Source organism: Podarcis pityusensis, assembly GCF_964106645.2.
Source record: "Podarcis pityusensis genome assembly, chromosome: 15".
NCBI lineage: Eukaryota > Metazoa > Chordata > Lepidosauria > Squamata > Lacertidae > Podarcis > Podarcis pityusensis.
In genome coordinates, this window is record NC_138040.1 from 17396864 (window position 1) to 17417086 (window position 20223).

General features: G+C 39.8%; 1 protein-coding gene across 7 annotated transcripts in view; it reads right to left on the reverse strand.

Moving 5' to 3' along the window:
- Nucleotides 1-20223, reverse strand: part of ARHGAP32 (Rho GTPase activating protein 32) — a 199655-nt gene that overhangs the window by 62680 nt on the left and 116752 nt on the right. For all 7 annotated transcript variants that reach the window (XM_080983353.1, XM_080983349.1, XM_080983351.1 and 4 more), the window contains 5 exons: nt 16864-16950; nt 6907-7044; nt 5465-5557; nt 2759-2881; nt 15-92 (listed from right to left, as the gene is read on the reverse strand). In XM_080983353.1, coding sequence (XP_080839479.1) covers nt 15-92; nt 2759-2881; nt 5465-5557; nt 6907-7044; nt 16864-16950 — 519 coding nt within the window. The remainder of the gene's footprint in view (nt 1-14; nt 93-2758; nt 2882-5464; nt 5558-6906; nt 7045-16863; nt 16951-20223) is intronic.

The window sequence follows — 20223 nt, forward strand, 5'->3', positions numbered from 1 at the left end:
ACAGCTGAGTGTACCTGAAATCCATGCTTTCCCCTCCACCAAGTGGTCAATTCTTTTGGAGGCATGTCGATGACTGACACAATGTCTCCCACCTAGAAATGCACAGCATAATTTTCTTACCTTATTTTGAAAAACATTTTGTTAATAAAAGTACAGTTTCTATAGGACTATTTTTAAAAATCACCATTATGAACATATAGCACCGGTCTCTGCCTATCTATGGCATCAACACTTACAAAATATGAGCTAATGCATCATCAATGCCATACAATGCACATTTTAACATATTTGAAAGGGTGATGCATTTAGTAGTAGTTAAAAGGCCCAAAGCTGTTCTAATTAAAATGCAAATTGAGGAGGAATACACCTCAGAATCATGAACAAATGTGGGAAGAAAATTTGAACAAATGAACTTTTTAAAAAATGAACAACTGGTACTCACTTATGTATTATCTCCTCTGCCCAGCACCAGTGCTGCCCCCCACCCACCATGGGGCTCAGTGTGATATGCTCCTCCAAGTTAAAGTTAACAATGCATTAAAGAAATGTGATGTTACATCAGCAGGATGGAAAGATGAGAGAAGGCATTTAAGTATTCCTTGGAGATGACTTGTCTAACATAAAACATTTAAAGTAGTTTGCACGAGTCACTGAGTGCTTGCAAATGACACCAGCAAGACTTCATCTATGCATGTGAGGTTCTTACTATTTGCCCTTTGAGCCTTTCATACACACTGCACTCATCTTTTCAAGCTTATCTCTGCCACCAGGAGGTATGCATTTTTTAAAAAATGAAAGCCAAGCATTTCAGGCATTTAATAGAAATCTGTGGGCCACCCAAAGTGCTTTAGAGGAGTTTGTACCAAGTGGTGCAGCCATAAAACCGCCAGCACATTTGCAACGTGAAGCAGGGTTCGGTATGGTTTCAAATTGGATTGAGGGCCATATGTTGAGATTCCTGCATTGCAGGGGGTTGGTCTAGATGACCTTCAGGGTCCCTTCCAACTCTACAATTCTATGATTCCAATTCTATAAGCTATGTTTTAAAGGTAAAGGACGCCTGACAGTTAAGTCCAGTCACGAACGACTCTGGGGTTGCAGCACTCATCTCGCTTTATTGGCCAAGGGAGCCAGCATTTGTCCGCAGACAGTTTTTCCGGGTCATGTGGCCAGCATGACTAAGCCGCTTCTGGCGAAACCAGAGCAGCACATGGAAACACCGTTTACCTTCCTGCCCAGGCGTTACCTATTTATCTACTTGCATTTTGATGTGCTTTCGAACTGCTAGGTTGGCAGGAGCAGGGACCAAACAACGGGAGCTCACCCCATTGTGGGGATTCAAATCGCTTGACCTTCCAATCGGCAAGCCCAAGGCTTAGTGGTTTACACCACAGCGTTCCACCTGCGTCCCTAAGCTATGTTTTGGCCACAAAGAAATTTGATATTTATCAGAGTTGCACTGACAATATCTTACTGTATGATATGTTTAGTCATGTAATCTGTCTCTCACACAGGAAAATGCTATGATTAGGTATGGCAACAGAAGCCTGGGATAGGGGGCATTATCCAAACTTTTAACAAGAATCTGTTGCTTTGATTTCCTATTACAGTGGTACCTTGGGTTAAGAACTTAATTCGTTTTGGAGGTCCGTTCTTAACCTGAAACTGTTCTTAACCTGAGGTACCACTTTAGCTCTGGATTCATTGTTTTAGTAGTTGGCCTGCAAATCCTGGTTCAAGGAAACCTTGGCACCCTTACTGTTGATGCAACACCAGCTTTCAGAGTGGCAGCAGGTAAACTTGCATTGGAGAGAGGGCATGCAATTCTTCTGCTCATAGCCTATCTCTAAGCCATATTTAACATATCCATTAACATTACATTTGCACTAGTTTCAATTTGAGAGAGGCTGATAAATGAAGACTGATTTTAATGGCAGAACATTTAATGTTCCTTTGAATTGTACCAAGATTGGTTACTATTGTGATGATGGCATCAGCGGTTAAACCGTTAATTTCTAATAGCGTGCATATATCTTAACTGGGAAAATAATATCCAATTTATTATGCATTTCCCCAGATACTACAAATGGAAAGGTGATGTTTTGAAACATCCAATGAACAGCTGTTTGTACATTCCTTAAGATTCTGAAGAATACTGCCTCAGAGCATAACAGATGATAGCAGCACAGGCAAGCAAGCAATCAGAACATACGCAGAGCACCCAATGGGCATTAGCTAAAAAGGATCAAGTTTTCAAAAGCAGTCAGGGGAATATTTTCATTCAAATACTCAGCCCAGCTGCCAGTGTGAGGCTTGTGTCCAGGGTTTAAAAGAAGCTCTAAACTGAGCACAATAAGCTTCTTTGGAAGGAAGAGGGGGTGAAAATGGGTCACTTATTTTCATGCCTAAACACGGGGAAAGTACTTATACAAATCTGTTCTCAATGCCCATTTTCTTAGCGGACATATTGTTTAATGAGCATGGGACACAAAACCACAGAGGAAACATTTTTCTGGTTATGTTATATATGCAAAGATAAATGCTGCAGGACTCCTCAGTATTGAATTTTTAGAATGTTGGCTAGAGGATGTGCAAAAATATTATTATTGAATACATGACTGATTTAATATGTTCACTCTTACTTCCAGAAAACATTTAACATGCCCAAAAATCCTTATTAAATAACTGCACAAGCACTCCTAGGCTAAGTTCTTCCTGCTGCATTTGATAAGGAATACATATCTGTTCAATTGCTCACCTCGAAGGAAAGTTCATCTGCTGCCTGAGCAATGTATCTTTTAATAACATGGGCAGCCGCAATAGCAGGGACATTAATGGATGATTCCTCGTGGACTAGAAGGTGATTCCCCTTGTTATCAATCTGTAAGAAAATACACCATAAACTGTGAAGCAGCTGAGACCATGTGGCTTTGTAGACTGGTTCTGTCACTGTGTGCATGGAGGGAGGTGGGGTTCATGTTGGTTGACAGACACAACAGAGCTTGAAGAGTTCCTTGTAAAAAGAAGTACATTAGAGGCAATATAAGCACGAACAGGTTTCTAAAGGTTTCTAACCCTTTTCACCTATTAAACAGGAAATGGAATTGTGCACCATTGTTTTATTGCAGAATTAGCACATTAATGTATAACCAGGTCTCCACTTCGCTAGGTTCTGCTAACCAGTTTCAACTCCCTGTTCATATTCCTTATATTCATTTTCCACACTGTAACAGCTAACATTGATATATTACAGTGCCATTTGGTGCAAACGTTTAAGGCACGACCAACATTTAAAAAATGAATACTAGCTTGATGCCTGCACCTGTTTTCTAAAATGGGAGGAAAATGCAATACATTGTGATAACTCCCTTGAATACTGAGACATCGGAATGGAAGTCAAATCACACCATTTTCTAAAGGATAGGCCTCCTCATATAGCAATACAAATATTGAATTTGTGCACCTTTTTCTTTTACCACAACATGTTTTAATAAAAATCTGTATAACCTTTCTTGACAACAAAGGCAATTTAGTAACAGGCCGGCAGATTTTATGGTAGTATGGAAAGGCTGTTCTTAAGAACTTGTATTAATGGCTTGGGGTGGGGGGCATTCCAGCCTTTCTACTGATAGTTCTCTCTACTGCTCACATATTACAACCCTGGTGTAAGACCTATGTGTACATCCGCCCCAGCCTGATAATAACAAAAGTGCTGTTGATTTAAAGGGTGTCATTATCTTACTTATGAATTTGTTTCATTCTCGTAAGACAGTGCCAGGAATTTTAGGTGTACAACTAAAAATGTACAAAATAAGAATGTGATAAAACATGTTATCATACACGTACCAAGTAGGCATCATCAGCATGTTGGGGGTTGCAGCTCTTTGCTGAGTACACATTCAGTGCAAACAGAGGATTACAGTACTTCTATTTAGGGCCCAGAGTGATTTATTTTTTTAGGGGTGGAAATTGTGAAAGGTGCTAAAAAATGCTCACTCAATCAGAAGTGAGGTCAGGAACCAAGGCTGAATTTGATTTGGTTTTGTAACATCATATAGTCAAATCTGACTGACTACACTGAATCATCAAGAAGCCTATTCAGAGTGACAGCAGTGCTTCCACCCTTTGATTTGGCTTTGTGATGCTGACATGTTGCGAAGTCTGACCACCTGTGGCACAATATGACCCATGTTGCCCACATGATCATAGCTGTCAACATTTCCCTTTTTTTAAGGGAAATTCCCTTATTCTGAATAGGATTCCTCGCAAGAAAAGGGAAAAGTTGACAGCTATGCACATGATCCCTAATTATCTGGAAGAAGACCTCCCTCGTTTCTAAAGAAAAAAATACATATTATTCATATTAGGCAAATAAACAGTTTCAAAGAGGCAACAACAGAGTTAAGCGGGGATAAGGGAGCTGTGAAACATCACCCCCAAAATCCATTTTTGTCCCCAATGTTCCACACACTCCTAGCATCATGGCCCTCAGGGCACTGCTCGGGAACAAATCTAAATAACAAGATCAATGTTTGCCATTTACAAGTTGCTGTACTTATTCAAATGAATAGAATAAAGGGAATTCTTAATTCTGTTCCTCAGGGCAATTCCAGGTTCTGCTTGAGACCAGGCTACCTAAGGGATTGCCTCATTTCTTTCATTCCTGTCAGGCAAGTGGACTCTAAGATGAGGGACTGTTGAGAATACTGTATGACCCAGTAGCATAATTAAGTTTGTACTAGAAATTGTGCTTTTAGAGTTGCAGAAGCAGCCTTCTGGAATCAGGCCCCAGCCGAAATTAGGCAGGGGCCTAACATCTTCATGTTTAGGCAGCTAATGAAAATGTTTTTGTTTAGAAATGTTTTCCCTGAACAATGACACAGTCAGCTGTGGAATATTAGGTGTAGAATGGTAGACCCCCCCCCCCAATTATTTCTAGAGTTTGTCTCTTTTCAAATCTCTCATGTTACCTTGTTATGCACTACTTCCATAGTCTCTCGCAGTGAGGCAGTTTATAAATATGTAAGTAAATAAATAAATTAAATAAATAAGTTCCATTTAGCAATACCACCACACTAACAGGGAGTGCGAAAGATACAGAATGCATTCCACAGGCATTTACGGAACCCTCCTTTCCCTAGAGTTGTATATTTACCCTCTATATTACCCAAATCCCTTTTTTTTTTAAAAAAAAAGTCAGTGTATCATGCTTCATGTATTATAAAACAATTCAGTGGTGGGGGCTTAATCCTTCTAGAATATCTGCTTCTTTGATTTTAATCTTACATGGCCCTCTGCAACTCTACTAGAATAGAGGAAATTGCTATAAGCAGCAACTTCTAGCTTTGTAACATTTTATACTTGTGCTCCATTTGCAATTTGCAAGGTTATAATACAAAGCATCTGACAAGCTAGCAAAAACTCAGGCACATTATGCAACACAATGTCATATACCCTACAGTACCTCCATCCAGGTGAGGGCAGGACCACAGTTTATCTTGTTTCCAGCAATGGATGAGAGTCGTGACAGGTAAGCCATCAGCATCTGGGTGACAAGCTGCAGAGAGTGAGGGAGGAACAATATAATTCTGCTGATGCAGAGTATCCAAGTTTCAGACTTCAAGATGAGCCAGTCGAAGCCAACAATTTGCTGGAGAAAGCATAAAAATATTTTCCTGCCTCCTAGGATTCTGTGAACCAGGGAACTAGAGACATAAATAATAATTGCTACGCCTTATAACCTAAAAATGTTACCAGATGAGAGACTTCTTCTCACTAGATACCTTAGATACCTTCCATTTGCCATGAATTTCATCTGCCAAAAAAGGAAGAGTATATCTCCAGTCCAAGCCATGCTTTCCCGTTGGCACATCAAGTTTGGCTCAGTGGGGGTTCACGCTAGGGATTATGTGGATTGATTTGCTTTTCGTTTTACGTGCATACCTGAGAATTGCTGAGCAAACCATGAGGCTCCTGTTTTCTCATAACTGGAATGCCCTTTGTAACATCAGATAACTTAAGTAATTTGAACATACTTTTCTGAATTGTCGCAAGGAGTAATAAAATACTATCTCTTAAATGGACTTAAGAAAAAAGAGAACTTTCTGATAGTAAGGGTTGTTTGACAGTGGAGTAACTCCCACAAGAGGTGGTGGACTCTGCTTCCTTGAAGTTTTTAAGCAGAGGTTGGATCGTCATGTGTCATGGATGCATTGGCTGAGATTCCTGCATAGCAGGGAGTTGGACTAGATGACCCTCAGTATTCCTATGATTCTATACTGAATTAATTATTCTGAAAAATATGCTAACAAAGCCATACAGTTGTGAAGTTGCACTTGGAGAGGCAACACTTTTTATTGCCCTTATACTTGGCATATCTTAAGAACATACATTTTTATCGAACGAGATTGCGTACAGGGTTTTTTTAAAAAAAACAAAACTGAATTTCATAAATTTCAAAATAGTTTGTACATGATAATCCAGAGCATCACATATCTTTAAGAAAAAGTGGGGATATTCCCCATGCCTAACAGTTAAGTTTTCCTGTAAAAGTACACTCCTTTTTCTGTTCATTTCTTATAGTAAATGTTTAGAGAAATATTGAACATTGAAAATGAATTAAACTCTAATAAGCAGCACAACCGTCTCTTTCTGCTGAAAAAAGCATGGTTGTAGATTTTAATAATTTGCCTACCTCTTATCTGAGCTCTTTCTTCTTGTTTGAAAGCAATGAACTACTCCCATAGTTACAACTAAGAGCTTCCCCATATAGTTTAGATAACAATAAAATTTTCATGTTAAAAGGCAATTAAGAATAATAATAGATAATAAAAAGGCATAATAAAAAGGCAACATGCTCCTGCCTGCCCGCAGGTTCCTTAACTAGTGACAACCATAATATTTTACCTCTGGGCTGTCCTTCAAAGCATCGGAGCGGGGTAACTCCGAGAGCTGGGAGAAGCGCCGGTCATAAATACACAGGTGAAGATGCTTATCAAGCACTCTGAAATCTTCATAGCTGCGCTTCACAATCCAGCTCTTGCCCTGCGGAAGAAGGAACAGAGTACTCAGGTGTTGTTTTTGCTTCCAATTCCCTTTAACAAGAAATGGCACTTCTAGAAGAAACCCAAGGCAAATGCCTCTGCCGGGCTGTCAACTCTCCTAAGGAAATGAGAGTTTAAACCCATGAGGTTTTATTTTTCCTTTCGACTTTTAGCCTATGTGGAAACTGCCGAATGCCCGGATACAAAATGAACTTGGTATGTTCCTAGTGTTACTTCACACATTTCTGAATTCACACACACAGAAACCACTGTTCCATCTGGCCCTATAATGCGAGTTCCAAGGAATGGAATCTCCCCAAAGTTGCAGGTAGGCATTTTAGAAGGTGCTCTGCCATTGACTGTGCCACATTAAAAATTTATTTCAACCTCTTGAAAGCATATAAATCCAAATATATTCTGTAAAACACAAAAAGACTAAGGCTTTGATCTGGCATTTGGTTCTCAGGTAGAGCTTGAAAAGGATGAAATGAAATCATTATTGAAACTTTAATCAGAATCTAACAGTTTGCATGCCTTTAAGAGCAAATGAAACAAATGTTATGACAGCAAATAGAATATTCCCTAATTATTATAGGGATGAATGTATTTTGACAAATTTGCTTTTTCTGAGGCTCATTTTTATGATCTTAAAGTCAGGTATCAGAAAGCAATTTGATACATACGTCCAGGACACAAATCAACATTCATATTTGAATATCAGCTCAAATCCTGCATCTGTTTTCAAACAGATACAGCACACTGTGATATCTTCTTTGACTACTGAGACATTGGAATGAAAGTTGGTGCTCAACCCCAATATCATCAAATGAAGCAACAAAAGTGAAAAAAGACAATGCAGTGAATATCTTCCTTGAAGATTATGGCATTAGAACCAGAGGAATTGTGCAAGTTTAGGACAGCATTCTGTAATTCAAATGTCAGCTTGATAACAGCATACATTTACAAGTGGTCCAAGTTTCCCTTGAAGATTACAGCATCACAATGAAAGGTTCAACATTATTAATTTCAAGTTCTAGGCAGTTCAATTTCTACATCCCTTGGGGGGGCTGTAATAGGATATCTGAAGCAAAACCTCTCAAACACTTCTTTTCTGCACCAATTACTCTTTATTCAAGTTTTTATATATAAGTATCTGGTGTATAGGGACGCGGGTGGTGCTGTGGGTTCAACCACAGAGCCTAGGACTTGCTGATCAGAAGATTGGTGGTTTGAATCCCCGCGACGGGGTGAGCTCCTGTTGCTTGGTCCCTGCTCCTGCCAACCTAGCAGTTCGAAAGCACGTCAAAGTGCAAGTAGATAAATAGGTACCGCTCCAGCAGGAAGGTAAATGGCGTTTCCGTGCGCTGCTCTGGTTCACCAGAAGCGGCTTAGTCATGCTGGCCACATGACCCGGAAGCTGTATGCCAGCTCCCTTGGCCAATAAAGCGAGATGAGCGCCGCAACCCCAGAGTCGGTCACGACTGGACCTAATGGTCAGGGGTCCCTTTATCTTATCTGGTGTATACTGATACATAAAATGCCAATAAACCATTCATTCAACCAGAGAGCATATAAAAACTTTCCAAAAGGTATTGGTTGTGTAACATTAAGACTCAACAACACAACAGTACACAACGGTAGTAAAACAGTTGTGTGTGCATGGCTGAAATCAGGTTGCTTTTCTCCCCACAATTCAGTCTCACTAAGTACTTCTTGCAAGCTATATCTATGTATTAGATAAGTATCTGACCACTGTGGTTGCCCAGGGAAATTATTTTATGAAGCTGAAGAGGAACAAGAGCGTATAAACAAGTAACACAAGAATAATAAAGAGTTTTCAGCACCCAGCTGCAATGTTCTACTGTTTTCCTTGATTAAATCTGTATCTGAATGGCAGGCTGAAAAATATACAGCCTAAGTCTCTTGCCATTTGAAATGGGATTTGCTTCTTCTCTCAACACTTTATTAGATTCCCATCTCTCTTTACAGCTTGTAATTTAAACAATTCACTTTCCGTCACATCCCATGTAAAATATATGATAAGAGCAAAAGGTCACAGAAAGGAAGGAGAAATAAGAGGAGACTCTGGGACTAGTGATGATTTCTGAATGTTAGAAAATTGAGTGCAATAACCTAGCATAAATCTGTAGGAGGCAGCAATATTTTAGCACCCCTAACACTAAGTGGTGAAATATTTAACAGTCAACCAATGAAAAGAATGAAGCAAATGAATATGCGCCTCTTTGAAGATAACTACTGAACCAGCTAACAGCATAAATTAATGCACTTAGCCTATCTCCATGAATGCATTATGTGCCAAATGTGTCACTTAGTGGTATAATAGCACCTTTCACCTAGATATCCTACAATTACTCATAATACATCAATGCCAACAACAACTTTATTTGACTACTGGCATGACTCAGTTTCAGGGTGGCAAACAGGCCAACTCAAGGTCACTCAAAAAAGATGCAGTGGCAGAGCTGCAACTGGCCTGCTGGATACGCAGATGTCACATTCCTGACTAGTAGGTTTACTGCACTGTGCATGTGTGGCCCTAAAGTCTTGAGAGGTTGGCATTAAGCAATAAATCTTCCACCTTCCTTGTAAGTGAATAACTGTTTTTGTGATGGCATGGCCTGACTCAGGTGAATTTACTGCAGAAAGGGCAGGGAGGGTTCTGCTCAGAGATTCCCAGAGTAGAAACTGTTTTTTAGCCTGTTGGTACAACTGATTATACTTCTATATCTCCTGCCCAAGGGTAGAAGATTAAAGGGGTGCTGGATGGGGTGTGAATCGTCCCTGAGAATTTTTCTCGCTCTCCTAAGGCAACAATCCCTTGTGATGTCATCTAGCGGGCTCAGGGGACAGCCCATGATATCCTGGGCTGTGTTCACCACCCTCTGTAAAGACTTTCTGTCTGTGGCTGTCAAGTCAACATACCACACTGTGATACAATATGAGAGGACACTTTCTATTATGGACTGGTAGAAGGAGGTCATCAATTGTTGTTTAACGTTGTTCTTTTGCAAGACCCTGAGAATTTAAAGGAATAAACTCTCTCCACACAACCCCCCCCCCCCGATATACAACGAGGCTAGTTCCCCTCTCTTCCTCTGAAAGTCCAACACCATCTCCTTTGTCTTGCTAATATTTAGGTGCAAGTTATTGTCTAAGCACCATGTAGATACTTTTTGAACCTCCCCCCTGTACGCTGATTCATCTCCACCTGTAATTAGACCCATTATGGTAGTATCATCTGCAAACTTAATAATTGCAGTGAATGGATCAGATGAAATACAGTCATATGTATACAACAAGTACAGGTAGGGACTCAGCACACATCCCTGTGGGGTGCCAGTGCTGAGCTTCAGGGAGGTAGATGTAACAGGCCCAATCCTCACTGTTTGTGTCTGATCCCTCAGAAAGACTTTAATCCAGTCACAGATGGTAGAAGAAATGTCTAGTTCCATCAGCTTTTTGATAAGAATGTCCGGAAGGATGGTATTAAAAGCCGAGCTATAATCAATAAACAACATTCTAACATAATTCCCCATCTCTCCAGATGACTTGCTGCAAGGTGAAAGGCTGTAGCTATGGCATCATCTGTTGACCTATTTCTCCTATAGGCGAACTGATGTTTATCAAAATCCGGTGGAAAACATGTCCTAAGGTGTTGAAGGACCAATCTCTCAAAGCATTTCATCACTACAGATGTTAATGCAATAGGTCTGTAGTCATTTGGGCAGTTAGTTGCTGTTTTCTTTGGGACTGGGACAATGGTGGCTGCTTTCAAACATGCTGGAACACAAGCTATTTGCATAGAGATGTTAAAAATCCTTGTTAGGACCCCTGCTAGTTGATCAGCACAGTTTTTTACCACTATCCCCAGAACCCCATCTGGACCAGCAGCTTTACTCGGATTCACTGCCCTCAATGCAGCTTTCACTTGATGGTCATATAGAAAAAGTGGCTGAGAGTTTGTAGGCTGCCAGGCAGGAGCTAAGATACCTGATCTTTTTACCTCATAGCGGGCGAAGATGTTCAGCTCCTCTGCCAACAAATCATCGGCCTTAACAGTGTTCCTCGTATTGCCCTTGTAGTTGGTGAGATGTTGCAGTCCCTTGCCACACTTGTTTCATGTTATTAACGGCTAGGCAAATTTCCAGTCCCTTTATTAATTTGCCTTTTTCACTGCAGCCATACACAGGCCCAGCCATAAACCATGGCTTTACATGTATGAGCTAATTGCACCCATTTGCTCTAGGCTTGCAAGCAGAAGGAAAAAAACCATAGTCCTTTGCTTAGCATTTAGTTTAAAACAGAGATTCATGACTTGTTTTGCTCCAAAAGGAAAAGGAAAAGGAAAAGGAAAAGAAACCAGGAGAGAATGTGGTTAACTTGTACTAAATTGACACTTAGTGCAGCATAAAAACACCTAATTAGGTCACTTAAATAACAAGGTGCTTTAGAGTGTTCAAACCACTTCATGGACAGGGCTATCCACATTGCAGAGGACAGCCATAGCTTGTTTAAGGCCACCTACACAGTTCATAGCAGAGGTAGCTCTACAGCTCAGCTGTAGCCACTATGTTAACATCTGGCTCTAGCTGAGGAGCCAATGTATTTTCAAGCTGTGGCTGAATGCAGCCTTGCTCCATAAAGGAGGTCTACATGGACAATCAGAAATCCTGCCAAGCTAAGTCATTCACTGCAGCCCTAATTGATAGCTTGTCCTCTTAGATTTCAACAGAGATTTCCAATTTCCCTTCATATTTAAATGAAATACATTTGGATATAAGCTAATTGGTTTAACTGAAACTTCTCTCTAGACACACAATGAACTTGAATTAACTGCTATCCATCTGAACCTATCCATTACAGGGAAGCATGCTCATATGATTCTACATTTAACTGCACCATTGCAGTTCTTTCTCTAATGCCCTTCAAGGTCCTATGGTGTCTTCATTTCTAATACTTTAACTTCATTTTACTGATGGGTGTGATGATAATGACAAGCAACAAACAGGTTGCCATCTTCAAGTCACTAATGAATGCACAGCAAGGTAATATAAATCTTATGAATATCTCCATCCAAGTAAGGTTGAGACTAGTAGATCAGCCAAAGGTGATAAAACAAAATGATACAAGAGCTATTTGACAGGAGTTAATACTTGCATTTTGATATACCAGCATATATGGAAGCAAGAATTAATCAAATTCTGTTTCAGAAAGGCTTTCAGAACAAACTAAGGAGAAAGTGTGCATGACACCACACATTCTTGTAAGTTATTGAAATGCATGTCCTTTCATAATAAACAAACAAACAAACAAATATCAAAAAATCAAACATGGAGAGAATTATTCTTTGTAGAAATATCTTCCTCAAGCCTTTTTAAAATAACATTTTCTTTTTTCTGAAAACAAGAGGGATATTACAGGAGCATATTAAAAACTTGCTACAAAATGTCAAGATGATCTCCTGCAGCACAGTCAAGTGCCATATCTAATTATAATAACATGTCATTTATTGGGCAACAGTGGTCATGGGAGGTAGAACCATTACCCCCTTTTCCCTCCCCACCCCTTTTTCCTTTCATGTCATGTCTTTTGGATTGTGAGCCTGTAGGCAAGTCTTGATTTAATTTATTGTACGTAAACTGCTCTAGAAGCATTTTCAGCTGAAATTGGGATACAAATGCTCTGTGAGTGCATGTATGTGGCCAAACTAAAGCCACCATATATGCAAATTAAGCTTAATAGTTACAATGCAATTGGATGGTGTTTGGCTTTGGTAGTAAAGGTAAAGCTACCCCTGCCCGTACGGGCCAGTCTTGACAGACTCTAGGGTTGTGCGCTCATCTTACTCTAGAGGCCGGGAGCCAGCGCTGTCCGCAGACACTTCCGGGTCACATGGCCAGCTTTGGTAGTACAACTGTGTAAAAACACACAATGGCTGAATCCAGATAAGTGTGCTAGATTTCATTGCAGTCAAACCAACCTACTTGGGAGCCAACCCAATCTTGCCATGTTTCTGCCTTTTGCACAGCTGTCCATCCCATGGAATACAGTATGTTTTCCAGCAACACTCCAGGTTTTTGAAAATAAAAATGGATTTTTCATGTTAACAACTGCCTCCACACCCGCCACACACAATGACTCCTTAGTATAGATGTTGGCAGAAATGGATCAACTATGCTATGGTGGCTCATTGCCATTTTGATATATTTGTATTATAAAAAATAAAATTGCAGGTGTGCTTTTTTTAAATTCTACTACTTTGGGGGGATTAATAGTATTGAGTTGCCAGCCGAACCCAGAATGTTTGTCTTAAGTTTCACTTGACATGGTGCACTGCATGTGTCAAAGTATATATACTCATTGCTTCAATGTTATTGGACTGCTGTATTAATACTAAATGAGGAACAGCTCTTCTCATATGAACACATCTTTTTTCAAAAATATATATCCTGAAAGTCATATTGCTTGAATTAGCACTTCATTTTAAACCACAGTTTACTGTTAAAATGGAAATTGCTCCCGTATCACTCCACATCTAGCACAAGTTTAGTATTATGTCTAAACTGAGGACAGTTATCTGTTCTGTTCAAACAAAAATTGTTAAGTCAAGAACATTGACTTAATGTCATGGTTTGCTTGGAACATAGCACCAAACTAAGGATTATGGCTTGCTGTTCCTGTTTGCACTAAGGTAGGAGTGATACGGGAGCCATCTGCATGTTCATGGTAAACCATAAACTATGGTTTACAACAATAAGCAAATGCTGCCATTATCAGAAGAAACTGGGTGTGCTTGGTGTAAAAATGTCAAGCTACAGACTTCCCTTAAGGAACACTGTGTAAGTGTTCACAAAGCTAAGTGAAGAAAGGAGAAATAATAATGGCAACATAGCCTAACACATAACTCAGAGCACTAAAGACAAAACCAAGGAGATGAAATATAATGGTAGAGTCTAACCTGAACTTCTCTAAGCTAAAGAGGGGTTTAACATATGTCAGGCATAGGCAAACTCGGCCCTCCAGATGTTTTGGGACTACAACTCCCATAATCCCTGACCAACCCAAAACATCTGGAGCGCTGAGTTTGCCTACGCCTGACATATGTAGTGACTGCAAACAAAATATGAATTACATGAAAGAGAAAGTGCTGGTGATGCTTTGTCCACATCCACATCCACACCCACACACCACAGTTTCATCTGTGAGGAAATTGAAAAGGATATGGAGAAAGTGTATTTAGGGCAACTGTAGTATAATTTGCTAGTCAATTAACTGCTGGAAGAATTTACCTCCAGGTGATTGGATTCTCAAATTTACTTAGCAGAAATGGCCTTTCCATTCATCTTTGGCCACTTACACACACACACACACACACACACACACACACACACAAAATTATCTATATTTCCACCCCAATTCAGTCTACCAAAGCAGAATTCAGATATATTTGTCCACCAGGGACTGTATCTGGGAAGAGATCAGAAATAGGCTTCTGGTTTATATGCTCTTTGTCCTATTCCTCTCACCAAGAGAGGAAAGAAGCAACTGAAAAGGGAGTCCTCACACTGATCTGACCATGGGATTTGGCATCTGACCAGTAACCATCAGGTGAGGTGGGGGTGGAGTGAGGAGAAGCAGAAATTAGTGGGGTTGGAGAGGAGACACTGATAAGCTCCCCAGCACTCTCTCACTTGACTCAAGCAACTCCTCAATTACCTGTAAAACAATATTTAACACCAAGGAAAAACCATGTCATAAAAACTTATTATGCACAACAACACCCCCTCCTTCCAAAATAAACATTTCCAGACTGTAACATGTTTAATGGGATTCTGCCAAGTCAGGCAGAGTTTGAGCTGGCCACATTAAAGTAGCAGTGCTTGAAAGTTTTTTGTCTGATTATCTGCTACAGATTGAGTTGACAAACTAAAGTACTTTCAACAGGCTACTCAGTGAAGGGAATGTAACAGGTTTTCCAGTCCAAGAGTTCTAAACAGCAGTGCTGGGATGACTCATTTCTTTTGCTTTCCACAATGCTACTTTCATTTGCAGCAAAATGCTCCTAAAGAGCTAAAACTACTGAAAAGTATATAGATTTGGGCAAAGCTAACAAGCTAGCTTCTGGATGCAATCAAAACTATTACACCATTCCAATGGCTTATTTCATCTTAGAACGCTTCAAAAACTACTGCAGCAAGCCCAATATCTGTTGTCATTTATAGTGATTATCCCATATTAATTTCCTTTCATAGCTGTTCCAACTTTTTTGACCTGATGTTGATGACTGATTCAAAAGCAATTGCCTGGGCACATTTACACAGCCATGAGACTTTGTAGAACAGAGTTGGGAACACAGGAAATATGTGTTGTGCTAGACACTGCACACATTTTAGTTGTATATATTGTACTTCATTGTATTACAGTTTGAATCCCATAGAACTCATATTATGATACAATAAAATTAATATAGAAAATTAAATATGAAAATTAAATGAGGGAGCACTGCAGACCACTCCTGGAGCACTCATAATCTGTGGACCACATTTTGGGAACCCCGGAACTAAAGCATCCACAAAAATTGGCTGCATGGGTTGCCCAGGCTGCTCTAGTCCTCTGATGGCCCCACGTGTACCAAGCACAAGCCAAATAATCCAGACATTTCTCTCTTGGTTTAAATGAGCATAATTTAATATGTGGACACAGCTCCTGAACTGCAGAGTCTGCTAGACAGAAAACTGGAGCTGAAGGCACATCAACTGCTCCCTGCTGAACTTGACACCACTGAGCAGGATCATTGCTGATCATGTAAAGTATGTGTGCCAACTAACCTGCCCAGGATAATCATTGTGGATTGTCAGTTGATCCGGGGAACTAAGGATGCTTCACTCTGTAGTATAACATGCAGAGTCTAGTCCTACTTTTCACTTTGAGGAAAGGCTGTCTGGTCTCTGCCTAATCTTTGTCTTCATGCAGGTTGTTCACCTCTGTTCCCACTACTCCCTACTTTACAGACTGAATAGCTGTAAAATAAAATGGTTTACGTGTGTGCTATTCTCTCAAAACCTTGCGTCTTAGAACGATTAGTAACAGCATTCTGCTTTGTTCAACTCTACAGATGAGAAATATGACCTGCGCACTCAATGACTGGTATTTAGTTGAAACGCCTGCACCTCATGCAGATAGGAATAACTGCCCAGGTTTTTCAAGGTGACAACCATGGGTACAGCCTAACAGATTCCACAGGAGATGGCACTAGGCAAGTAAGAGAGAATCAAGAAAAGGTTAATCCACATTTTCATTTTGATCCTCAAAAGTTCTTTGCCAGGCATAGAAACAAATGCTTCAATAGGTTATATTAAGGGTCATCTGCCATCTTCAATTTCTGACATTGTTATGCCCTGCTTCGGTCCACTGAGTAGCTTCCCTCAATGCACAAGTTTCAAAAATTAGGAAATGAGCCACAATATTCTGACAACTGAATGCTAAATCCTGAACCATCATTTCATTGGTTAGTTTAGGAATACAAATAACCTCACTACATGTGCAATCACTACAGAGACACAAGGACACATATACGCATGAGACTGCAATTCCAGGATAAATATTGTTGCAACCGATGCAGCAGAAGTTTACATTTCTCATTAAAACCTCAGCATTTCTCTTGATTAAATCTTCAGTATTCCTCTTACCCCACAACAAAGAGTGGAAATGTGAAAAAGGAGGACAGCAGAATATCATATAGTACATGCAGTGTTTCATAAAAGTCATGGGGAAGGTAAAAAAAAGTCTTAATGCTTACCTGACAAGAGATCTGTACAAGATAAACTAGTTCCTTGGATTCACAACCATTCCTTGTTACTTCATTCTGTTCCTCTGGGAGCGAAAGCTACTCCAAGCAGCAATTGGGGAGGAGGGGGAGAGGAGAGAGAGAGAAAGAGAGATGGACCAGGTTAATTAACAAGAAGCGTACAAAAAGAAGGAGGTTCAGGTGCACCTTGCTCTATGATGTTTTGTAGATCAAGGAACTTAAACTTGCACTTTTTACCAGACAAAATATTTCACATTCCCTAGAACATAAATTTTTGTATATACTGTTTATTTTCTACAGCAAACTTTTAAAAACTCAGCACAGTACGCCAATAGGACAATTCAGAGAGTTCAACACAAAATATTAAATCCCCAGTTACCAAATACTGCAAAATTCATGTTCAGGGAGGCATTCACACAATCTGCTATGAATATTTATGGGGATCTTGTTGTAACTAACCACTTCATTATATTTTAAGATGCTCAAGCAGTCTCTAAATAAAAGATGTCTAAATTTTAATGAAATTGGAGAAATTTACGGTCACATGATATTTTATAGCAGAAATTTATCAAAATAAAAAGGCAATAAACACTCTATAGCAAGCATCCCCGAAGAGAGCTATATAATCTCAAATTATTCTTGAGTAGACAAAGTTGCCAGGCCTCACCTTGAAAATTCACCCAATCAGTGGGACTTGCTTCCATGAGCAAACAGGTGCTCAGCCTCAGTAAAGTATCCTCCCTTGACTAGACAGAATTTCCTGAATATTAACTATTCCACTATTAGTTTTGTATACCATTAGCTATATATTTCATAAAGAAATGAAAAATAGATCACAGCCAAAAAACATATTTGCCAGACTTTTAATTTATCTTAAAAAGGAATTCAGAGCCCATTTGGAACATATCCTACTGCCCTGGGTTTGTACCATCTATTCAAAAACAACAATGCTGCACAAAATATATGAAAAGTGCACTGTATGGAACTTAAGCAGCCCAAAAACAGACTATAAAAATGAAAACATAGCATTGATTAGCAAAGACTGTGAGTACACATTCCATAATATAGGACATCTCAGTCATGGATGATTATAATTACAATACAAGGCATACCGGACTAGGCCACTGCCTGTGTCAACCATATTTTTAAGACTTCTCATTCCCCCACCCTTCTGAATTCACAGTGTGCAATAATTCCTAACACAGGGCTGGTCAACATCCCAGCAACATCTGGAAGGCAGTAACTCTCATCAGCCCCAGCCAGCATGACCAGGAATAATGTGAAGCCCAACAATATATGGAGGCCACTATGTTAGCTAACCTTGTACTAATGCAATAACCTAGAAAAGACCGAAAAACTAAAACAAGATACTCTAAACTCACACAGCCAGGTGTCAGGAGCTGCTGGGGTCTGAACTGGGAGTTTCTGGAGCCACAGAAGTGTGAGGCGGCCTCAGGCTGGTCAATGGACCGTTCTGAACTGTAAGGACTCTAAAAGACTTTCCAATCTCAGTGAAGCCTGAGCGACAACTCCTTCCAGAGCTCCGGTGCATTCCTGCGTATCCTCTAGTTGTCCTTCATTTCTGATTTCTGGCATTGTCCTGACTGCTCCTCCTGGACTCTGGTTCCTGCTTGTTCTTTGTCTCCAATTCCAGAAGTGCTCTTTTTGTCTTCAACTCCATGGCACGCATGGCTCCCTACTCACTTCAAATTTCTGCCTACGGCTGAGCCCGACCACTAAAATGAAATAACAAAGCTACTCCTAACTACTTTCGCCACTTGCCTTCAGTAAGCATTAATTGCTAGCAGAAACATACACGAAAAATGACGGAAAGAAGAATAAAAAGTTGTATTGAACTATAGTCAGCCACGCTTTGACAGTAAATGGAAAAGCTTATGCTTTACCTGGCAATAAACATATAATTGTATCATGGAAACTAGAAACTTTTTAAAGTTTTCCAAAATGGAGAAGTCTCAGCTTGCTACTCTGCAAGCCAAACAAAAACTTGCAGCTGGCATGACGGCTGCATATAATCCAGTATTTTATATTGGGGAGGGGGAGAAGAAAATAGAGGGAGAATAAAACATTTTAATGTTTGAGATCTACTTCATTAACTAAGGGTCAGTTCCAAAACCATTCTTCATACCTAGGAACAGTCATGGCCCTTCCAGTCACATGAGTATCTCTGTTTGTGTTAAGAGTGCAAGAACTTACGAGGAATCCTGCTTGATCAGGCCAAAGGCCCATCTAATCCAGCATAATGTTCTCACAATGACCAACATTTGTCCCTGAAAAAGCCCACAAGCAGGGCCCTAACAGAACAGTGTTCTCCTCACTTGTGATTCCTACAGGTATTCAGAGGCATTCTGCCTTGAACAGTGGAGGTAGAACAGAGCCACCATGGCTAGTGGCCACTGACCCTAAATACATCTACTTAAAGTAATCCCACTGATTTAGCTGAAATGCTTTATGCATATCATTGTTCAAACAGCATCATGAATTAAAAATGTTTCATGTACACTGATTACATACCACTTTCTGCCAATACATCCCAATTTCTCCTGAAAAGAATTTATGATGCTCAGGCCTACAGATGTCACTTAAACTATCCTCTTCCTACAGCTCAGTGGATTATATAATCCCTTTTTCCTCAATTGAGAAAATGGGTCATTCCATTTTCACAAGCAGAGGGGTGCAAGCGACCAATTTCTTTACATGAAAAATTGTCCAATTGCTGACAATACTAAATGAACTGTGATTGTAGTAGAGCAATTGCTTTCGTAAGATTAACATACTATCTAATATCAGATGTTCTGATCAAAACAAAGAAAGCAGTGAAGTGCCAAAAGAAAAACTAAGGCTGCAGTCTTACACACAATTACCTGAAAGTAAGTTCTAATGCTACTTACAAACACAACAATGGTGCCTCTTTCTTAGCAGACAGTCCTGCATGGGACTGCATTGCAATTTTGTTATTCAACGCAATATGTAATGAATGAAGCATGAAATAGATTCAATATGAAAGCAGATATATACAGAATTTTGTTTAAAGAGCTCTATAATAATTCAAAAAAGGACATTTTATTCAGTTTTCTAAGGCTGTTTACTCCATTGTTTATACTTCAGTTCTAAACCTATCTCCATGGAAAAAAATCCCTTCTGTTGCAGAGGTGCCATCTGAGCAAACATGCTCAGGATCTCACAGCCTTAAAGTGCTTTATCATCCAGAAAGTTCATGAATCTCATACTTATTTACAATGCATTCTTAGAACAGCATGTGTACATTTGTTACGGAATTCAACGCGTTGTTTGTGAATGAGTGGTAGTGGCATAAGCAGCAAGCAACCAAAA